This window comes from Zonotrichia albicollis, chromosome 15 (assembly GCF_047830755.1).
Source record: "Zonotrichia albicollis isolate bZonAlb1 chromosome 15, bZonAlb1.hap1, whole genome shotgun sequence".
Taxonomy (NCBI): Eukaryota; Metazoa; Chordata; class Aves; order Passeriformes; family Passerellidae; genus Zonotrichia; species Zonotrichia albicollis.
Genome location: NC_133833.1, coordinates 7,600,394 through 7,610,216, shown reverse-complemented (window position 1 = coordinate 7,610,216; position 9,823 = coordinate 7,600,394). Strand labels below are relative to the sequence as shown.

The following is a 9,823-nucleotide window of genomic DNA, read 5'->3' as shown; positions in this document are numbered from 1 at the left end:
CAGAGTTTTATAGAAACAAACTAAAAACACTCAGACCCAGTCTCAGCTTTTTCCTTCTATTATTATGAAGTTTCTATTCTACAACTCCTATTTGGGAAAATACTTTATTATGGGAACTGTGAATCTGTCTCCTTTCCTTGCAGTGCACATGCTTGAACTGCATGTGTGAGGATAGGGAGAGAAGCAGTAAAGTGGAAATGAGAAAGAGCAGAAACCACAGGTTTCATCCCACACACATATTCATTAATTGTTTTGCAGAGTCAGGGACATCTCCTTCAAAGCAATGTGAGTTTCTTCACAGCCTATCCTGTAGAAATCTTTACTATGTATAAAACCAAAGAAAAAAAATCCACACAGACAAACCTTTTTTTTAATTATTATTCTTATTTGACACTCACATTACAAAATTTAGAAACCATAGACAGTTCAGGCAAACTGTTAAAACACAGTATAAATTAGGGGGGGTTTAATATATAAATTCTATACATAGGTAAGTTAGCTGGAACATGACTGACAAAAGGATTTCATAACAATCTTACCACAACTGTATAAAAAGGCATGGGAGTAGGATGGGCACTATCATCATGAATGCAGGTTAAGACATTTTCCACAACAGCTATAAAGCGTAACAATGACCATGCTATTCTCGCAGTGTTTATGTGGGCTACAGGATGCATATTACCAATAACATTTTGCAAGATCTATGTACAGTCACAAAATCATAACAGCCACTTTCAAGTAACTTTACTGTTTCCTGCCTGTGCAATTAATAAAGTGTTGGTATCCTGGGAATTTCTAACAAAGCTACATGGTTTGAGTATTATGGATGGGTTAAAAGTTGGACTTGATGATCTTAAAGGTCCTTTCCTTTAAGGAAAATTAGAACCTAAATGATTCTAATTTTTGATTCTATGGTAGAGAGATTTTAATTTGACCTGAAAATGCTGATCACAACATGAATTTTTTAATTTAATGAAAAATACAGGAAAAGCACAGTTCCTCATTGCTATCACTCACATGATTAATACATACCACTCTTTTAAGTCATATTTATTTCTTAGCTTGATTATTTTTAAAACCTAAAGTGATAATTTAGTTCCCATTTATCTAAGCACAGCTGTAAAAAGGATTAACACCAGAAGAAATGTAAAACTAAAATTTGGGTATCTTTTTGGGTAATTTTTTGAAAGGACATGCTTCCCAGGTAGCCCTGGGCCTGTCCTGCAACCTTTGAATTTCTCAGTCTGAAAATAAAGATAGTTCTGCTTACCCATTTTTACCCTGTGCTTTTAGGCCTGTGACGAAATAGTATAATTCTAATAGTTTTAAAATACTATGTTCTTGGAGTTTAGTTTAAATCGTTGATAGTCACTCTTAAAATCTGATCTTTCACCTTTATAAGCTTATGAATGCTCATTTAGAGTTCTGGAAGCCAGAGGATAATTTGTTTTCCATCTATGTTGTGTACTAGTAATGATGTTTTTACAGACAAACCCCCAAGGGAAGTACTTGTACCTTTGTAAGAATCAGACTTTGAAACACTTGATTTTAATAGCTCTGCATGTGCATCTTTCACTAAGTTTTAATAATTTGGACAATTATATTGGAACAATTCCTTCTGGTTCAAGGCAAGGACAGACAGTAAATGATAACCCAGCTTGGGCTGCTAAAGAAACACAGATGATGTCAACAGCCTAAACTACAGCCCCCATTTTCTCTATTCTGTTTGCCCACAGACCAATCATCAAAAACCCATCATATATTCATTTCAAAAAGACTGGAATTTTAGAAGCATAATTCAATAATGAAAGTGGTGATATAGTACTGACCGGTAATAAGTCACTGAGGAAGTTATGTTGCTCTGAAAGGTAGCTGGAATATGTAATTTTCTGTTCAAAATTCCATCAGATGGAGCTTTGCATCTTTTAGAAGGAAGGTTCCTTTACAAACATTTAACTTGCAGGACTCCTGAGCTCTGAACTCCTAAGTCTTCTGCATTCTAGGAGGCCTGGGAACATTGCTACACTGCAATATTAATCTGGGTTGCCAGTTTTAAGGCCATGGGGATGAAAAGAGAGAAGGACTCTTATTCTGTTATGACAGATGTGGAGTATGAATACAGAGCCTTTGTATGGCAGAGAGCTAGAAAAATGTTCCTTTGGCATTTTGCAAGAGCTGTTTATGGAGCAAAATACCACTTCTGTGGAGGGAAAGGCATCAAGGGAGAAGTGCCACTCTGAATTTACAGCACTCCAGCGTGTGCTGGCCATGGAGCAGGGCAGGGAGCTCGGCAGGACTGACTCTTTCTCATCTTCTTTCTGCGGCTGAGGCTGCTGCCTGAGGTTCAGTGTCGTGCACCCGTGCAGAGTGTATGAAATACCAGCCATACAAGCTATCTGCTCCCTAGCCACACTGGCATAATGTAACAATGCAGCATGTGATGCCTTGTATGGGCATCAGCTTTAGTGTACTTCGTATTTTTTGCCTATCTGAAAATATGCAGAAAGAATTGTAAAAGAAATTAATACAAACCAGATTAAACTTCAGATCTGTTCCATCTAACAAGGTAACTGGTTCAGCTGTTCTACAGAGCAGGGGACAGTGGTTTCAGGGGAAGGGACACACTCTAGCCAATATTAAACCAAAATTATTGGTAACATTTTCTGCACCAGTATTTCACTATTCTCTCCTGCCTTCACCTGCCTAGCTGCCATTGATATTAATAGAAGATATTTAGTTCCACTTTGCCACCATGCAGTGAAATATGAAAGTTAATAACCATCAAAGTATTTATCATAATTTTTAATATAGTTATTTTCTTAGATCTTAAAATCTCTGTCAACTAAGCAACAAATTCTTCACTGTTTTAAGTCCACTAGAGAAAACTTCTTTTAGTTTAAAGAATTTTCTCATAATCATTCTGTTGGGTGGGTAAGGAAGCATAGTAGGCTTTGCCTCAGGTGAACTTCCAAGAGCTTTCTCTCCTTCAAAAGGGCTGTGTCCCAGGAAAGCAGAGTGCAGGCTCAGCTGTGGATGTGCACTGAGCTTTGAGATCATCCCCTGATGGTGCCCGTGCTGCCATGCCAGAGCTGGGTACCCACACTTCAGGAATGCCCTGCACCACCTACAGAGGGAATTCCACTCCACAGGTGGATGGAATGAGACATCCCACAACACAGGATGTTACAAAGGACAAAAGAAAGGACAGCTTTGGCCCACAGCTGAGTCTCTGAGCAGTAACAAAGGGGCTCTTCCTTGTTTCCTTGTCGCTCCCTAACCCCATTCTGTAACTACAACAATGGAGATAATCAGTTCACAATCAAAGAGGGTTTAATTTCCAGTGAGAGAGTAATTTGAGACATTATGGCTAATTTCTACCAGTATAAAAAGAGAAAAAGGTTCTTAAAGCCAGAAAGTAAAATTTTGCACTCAGACATGAATTAATTCATTGGATCAGATTTAGTCCTTGAATTTTCTGTTGAAAGTTCAACAATGTCAAAGAAAACTTTTGCTAAGGCTGGACTTTCACTATTAAGTGCATCTCCCCTCTGAGAGTTGCACCTGGCACAGAGACTACACCAGCTGGCAATACAATTTAATACCTATGAATAACTAAGAACTCCAGTTAATAATTGCAGGACTGCTCCAAAGCCCATCAAAATTAATTGGAGTTTTTCCTCTGGCACATTGCTGTGCTTGGAATCAGTCTCATTCCATGGAACACAGCCATTGCTAGGCCAGAGACTGTTAACACTGTAACATTTTTACATTGATATACATAACTATTTTTTCTACTAACATTTCTTTTCAGTTGATAATTCCAATTACATATTCAGCGATCTGAGCTCTGTTCTAAACTGGATTTAAAGTCATGTGCAAACCAGTGCTCATGTGCTTAAAAAAAGGTGCATTATACTATTGCAATAAAACATGATGAAATAACCAAGATATCAGGAAGGGACAGCTTAATTTTAAGTGAGTGATTATCTTATCACCACTGACCACATCATAAAGTGTTCTTGAGCTCAGAAAAATATCTCTACATTTAAATTGTTTCTTATTTGAAGTGCTTTAGCAGCTGTCCACACTTTTTTAAAGTGACATCTCAGCAGAAGATGAGATCACAGTTTGCTCTATGCACATGGGGAGCTTCCAGAGATGTACAACAGGATTGTGTTCATTGCCTAAGAGGGGGAACAATGAAGTCTAATTGGGGTACTCTGGGGCACAGGATGCTTGAGTGCTTGACTCATTTTGAGCTTCTGCCCTGAAAATTTAGTTGTGCCCAGCTGCCCTATATCCATGCACCTTTGATTTGGTAATGTGATCGATGTGGATGGGAAATTGAGGGCAACACTGTATACAATTAAGTGTCTTTCAAAAGGCATTGAGCAAGTTCATCTACTGACTTCACACAAGCTGAAGGCACACGATTCCCTCCTTGCTTTCCACTGAGCTTTACACCTATCCCTGCATTGCAGGATGGCACACTCAAGACATGGAAAAATGGGACTTTTGCTATCATTCTGATTACACTGGAGGAGGTGCAGAAGTGATTTCATGTATTTGGGTCTTTTAAAATACTGCTGTATACCAGAAACTAAGTTAATGCTTCTGCAAGACTGTGTCATATTCACATCTTACCAGCTTAGGGTTTGATACCAACAGAGCAGACCTACAGGTCTGTTCTCTCTCTTTGCTCTGTTCTCTGTGTAGCATTAGTTCAAGGAGCTGCCAGGGAGTGAATCCACTCAAAGAAACAGAATTAGAAAGCCACAACATTATTACAAGCAACTTGTCTAGATGTTGGTCTAATGACTGCACACCTTAGAGTGGTTTAGTGCTTGGTGGGAAGTGATCCTTTCTTTTTAGCATGGCAGAAGTTCTTTATGCCTTTATAGTAAGAAAAATAGATTACTGGACATGTATATGTTCTAATTTTCATGTAATATTGATACATTTTTAGAAGAAATTTATTGCCCAAGCTGTCATTCTTTGTTTTCAGCTGTACTGGTGCTTGTTGGTGAAGCAAGGCTCTAACCCCACTCCTGCCAGGAGCCGTTCACCCTGGTTAGGCCACGCACAGGTCGATTAGAAATGCCACTGACTGCTGCAATTTAAGGCTTACATTGTTTCTGTTTAAAAAGGATTCAGCTACAAAATTCTGTGAAGACAAGCCGTGTCTCCTGAAGTCCGTTTTTTAAACTCATTTTGTTTTGCACTCTCATCTCCAAGACATTTTGCAAAGAGCAGTGAATGTCTCTGGAGATCAAACACTACAGATTAATGTGCCATGCACCTCTACAAAGCAATAATTGCTTCACTACACCCCAAGAGATGAGGATGTTTAGCACCTCTGAAAAAAGACCTTTTAAATGTGTGACTACATAAAGGCTTAAGAATAATTTAGTGCTTCTGACACTCCCACTAAGCCCTTAATACCCACCTAGATCTGACCTTTATGCTTCCATTTTAAGCACTGAGGTCTGAAAGTTTTGCACTACAAAAGTGGTTTAGTTTGCAACATTGATAAACTTTAGGAGATCTAATTTAACTTGTACTTGCAAAATTGCCCAAATTCATGGACGGTGCCCCAAAATATAAGGAATTATATTGAGAAATCATATTAATTGTCACAGGTTTTAATCTCATCTGTACCAACCTCTAGTGGCTCATTAGAAAAGGAGTGAGGATTTAAATTTTAAAAAGCAGGTTTTAAGAAAGGGCCCATCCATCTGCACTGGGTTTCAGATAAGCAAAACCCCCATATTTCCACTATGAAGTCACACTGTGCCTGTTAAAAATATGCAGATTGGAAGAAAAAATAATCATTTAGGAAACACATTTAAACATTAGCATTGTTGTAGATACGTTTATGGTTATTGCTCTGGATTCATCTGAAATTTAACAGGCTTTTAATGGCTTCATTTTGGAAATGGTTCTGCCTGAAGGAACAGCTATATGTGTATAGTTCCTCTGTACAGCTCTCAGCTCATGTACAAAAATTAACAAACAGCAGATTCACAGTATCAGCAGAACAGCCATCATTCCATGGCTGCAATGATGCTGTACCATCCTTAAATCCTTAGTTCTTCCATACAAAGCTGGAATAAACACATTAGAGTTTTATGTCCCCCCATCTGAATTCATGTGCTGATCTACAGGAAAAGGAGACCTGAAGTTCTGCCTCAAGCCCTGTTTGCAAATCCAGAAGAATCCATCCTGCTCAGCTCAGCAAACCAAGTGGATTCAGTGAGCCAGACTGGGCTCCCATAACCCAGCCCAGAACTGCTCTGCAGACACATCCAACCTGGAGTGCACCACACAGGGCATTCCCAGGCTGCTGCCCTCAAAAAACCAGCCTGCCCATGCCCCTAGGTCAGCAGCTCACTCAGGCATGGACAGCTTTGAGCCTGGCAGAGGGCAGGAACAGTTCCAGTTTTCTGGCTGAATGGGCCAACACAGCCAGGTTTTGTGATTACCCTAATTTTTCAAAACACCACAGCCACTTGGAATCACTCTGTGCTGAAATAAAATTATTACTGATTTCAAAAAAAGGGTTACATCCTTCTGTTGTAGGGAGAGAAGGACTGGAATATCTGAAAAGGTAGCACCAAGTCAGTAATAAAAATGCAAAGTTCAGTATGATGTGGCTTTTAGGTTTCATTTGAGCTTTTTGAGATATTTTCTGGGGCAGTTAGGAACATTCCTTCCACACACAAACAATAAGTCTACTGTTAGGGCTTAGTTTTGAATCTAATATAGTTCATTATCATTTAATATAGCTATTACAGTAGCACCTTGATTATTGTACAGCTTTAAACACAAGACATTGTCCCTATTTCATGTTATCCGTAAGGAAACTGTGAATTTTACATCCTAAAATTAAAAAAGACAAAAATGGTTATCTGCTCATGAATGACAAATTCTTTAGTGCATTCATTCCAGTCTGAAACCCTTTGTCTCCTTAAAGCATACCATGTAGTCCCCAAGTTCAGAGCAATTAACCCCCATCCTCCTAAGTATCATGTTACAAAATAAACAGTACTGTGTTAATTGGAACCCCATAGAAATGGTAATGCAGTACCTTTTCTCTTTGAGTGTGATAAAACCCCTTAAAAGATGCAACTCAGCATCAATAACTTCAGGGAATGCACTACATACATTAAATAGAGGTAAGTTGAATCCAGAGTCATTTGCTTCTTCATTCAACCTCAGGAGTGGTGGGGGTTTCTTCAAGCAGCACCATCAACCCTCTGTGCCCTCCTTAGCCCGGCCCAGATTCACAGTAAGGAAAGCAACAACAGCGGTGGGAAGGTGAACTAAGCAAGAGTCACACTCCAGGCTGTTCTGTAAAAACCCATGGGCTCAGGACAATGTCCCCATGCTGACATGGCCTATGTGTGACAGACGTGTGTGTGAGCAGTGTCAGTCCTCATCCCTGCACGCTCCAACCTGCAGCAGTCAGTGCTTTGTTCAACAAGGCTGGGGGACTGCTGATGCAAGGTTAAGTTCTTGTTTTTCTTCATTCAGCAATTAACCAGATTGCTGTTGTCTGTCTTTGATTTAATTTTACAATCCTCAAAGGTTTAAAGAACTGCTGTCTGAAGCACCTGCTTCTGAAATACTCTCGTGTATTTTTGCTTTCCTTTTTTATACTTTTCCATTCTCTGTTGCAGTACCATGATTCTCCCTGCTCTGGTTTTCTTGCATTTTCCTTCAGAGGCAAAATTACAGTGATCCTGATGCAGTTTGGGCACAGCCACAAATAGTCTGTTTGTCCTTCCTCTCTCTCTCTCATAGTTAGAAAAGCATCGTTGTGCACACAGTTCTGTTGATTTCAGTGGATGAATCCAGTTCATCCATCATGTTAGGCAGTCAAAAAAACCCAACAAAAAAACTCAAACAAAAGAAATTGTCTAAATCCCAAACAGGCATCTTTGGAATCAGTAGTGCAAAATGTTTGCGGATTTCTTTTCCTTGACCTACTGCAATAATCTCTCAATCTTCAAGTCTTTCCTAAAATGGTGGATCTGTAAAAGTAAAACATAAGGACAGTTTTTTAAAATATCAAGTGTAAAGGTTTGGGTTGTTTTAATCACTCTCTTCATATTCTCATTTATATCAAACCATTTCACATCTCTTAGAAGAGTTGGAAACTGTTGGAAGGTCCAGTTGACCTGGAGCATTCTTCATCTCTATCAGGCTTGTGCATGGGTAGAGGAAGCTGAGGGTATTCTTTACAGGGAGGATAATTTGAGATTAAAATGAGCTTTTATCACTGCAGGCTTAGCTCTGCAAATTAGTTTTAAAATGCAAGAGACCTCACTCAGCGGTTACAGCTTAAACACCTGCACTTCACAAGATTTCACAAAGTATCAGAGCAGCTGTTTGGAGGTATTTTAGAAATGAGCTGATAAAATGTGAATTTACCTTAAGGATTTCCACCTGTCCTTTTCTGTCTGGTTCTCCGGACTTTCACTTTCATAGGAAGCCAGATACAAACCTGGAATCAGTAAATATGTATTATTTAGCATCAGGAACCCCCATCCCTCTGCATTCTTGTACATCCTTTTGTACCATATAGAAAGAGAAACTGTAAAACTTCATGGTCCCTCGGGTAGCTGGTAATCAGTGGGACACTGATATTTATTAGCTCACAGGTCTACCTTGCAAAGCTGTTAGTTAATTTTGATGGAACAGTAAAGGAGCCCAGAGTTAAAATATGTTAGCATGACCTTCTCATTATAATATTAAGCAGCTGAATGGTCTCTGGTTTTGCATACAGAGATCTGGGCCCATTTGCTCCATCACAGCACTGCTACTAAAGTTCATATAAGAGTTATATGAAGTTTAAAAAGGACACAGTGAGAGCTGACACATAAACACAAAAGCTTTCAAAAACTAAGGATGTTCTCATCACATAACACAACTTCATGTTCCTTAATCTTTTTAAAGCTTATGGGAACATGGTACCTTAAATGCATACACAATACTGTCAAGGTAAGAGTGAATTACAGAAACCAGAGAAGGAATGCAGAGGAAGAAAATAAATCTGGTTTTTTTTTTTCCCTCTGCAAATCTTTACACTGTAGGATGTATTTTATGACACCAAAATGAGTCTAGATTGTAGAGTCTCCTCTGGCAGTGCAATAATATCACTGTCGTCACAGAATCCCAGGCTGTAATTTGTGTTCACACACATTTCCTCATTTGACTGTGTGATGATGCTTTTTTCCTTTACTGCTGGAACCATCTCACCATTGAAGTCTGTGCTACAAATGCATTGTCTTTTAATATTCAAGTGTTGACCATTTCTCCACATAGTGACAAGCACAGTACAGCTGCATTTCACTGCTGAATCTCCCTCAGATCTCTTCCCACCTTTCATTCAGGGCAGTTCCTTCTACTCTGCACTGCCCCTGGGTAAGGGGGGAGGTTTCCTGTGGCTTCTGCAAAGCCTGTTTCACAAAAGCAGCATGAATATAGGGAGGACATGAGGGAGAAAATCCATATACAATTAGTGGGTTGAGGTCACTCTTTTTTTAGTCCAGTAGTCTGAAAACCCTGACTTTCATTTTCTGTCCCTTCAGAGCCTAAAACAAGAAAAAATGCCTGCATTCTATCTCCTTTTGATACATATTAGTTTAATCATATTAATTATTGTATTTTGGCAGTCATTCTTAAGATTTAGGCAGGATTTTAGAAGCAGTGCTTTGCTTTCTGAAGTAGTCTATGAAATAAAAGCTGTCTGATTACCTTGGATTAGTACAGAAAACTGCCTATGGAATGAAGAAGAAATAAACCCATCACCAGAATAGCT

At 39.1% G+C, this 9,823-nt stretch overlaps 1 protein-coding gene across 2 annotated transcripts in view; it reads right to left on the bottom strand.

Moving 5' to 3' along the window:
• Positions 1 to 9,823, bottom strand: part of RASGEF1C (RasGEF domain family member 1C) — a 72,694-nt gene continuing 62,871 nt past the window's right edge. For both annotated transcript variants that reach the window (XM_074551894.1, XM_074551895.1), the window contains 2 exons: positions 8,434 to 8,506; positions 1 to 8,033 (listed from right to left, as the gene is read on the bottom strand). In XM_074551894.1, the coding sequence (XP_074407995.1) occupies positions 8,009 to 8,033; positions 8,434 to 8,506 (98 nt within the window). In that variant the 3' untranslated portion in view covers positions 1 to 8,008. The remainder of the gene's footprint in view (positions 8,034 to 8,433; positions 8,507 to 9,823) is intronic.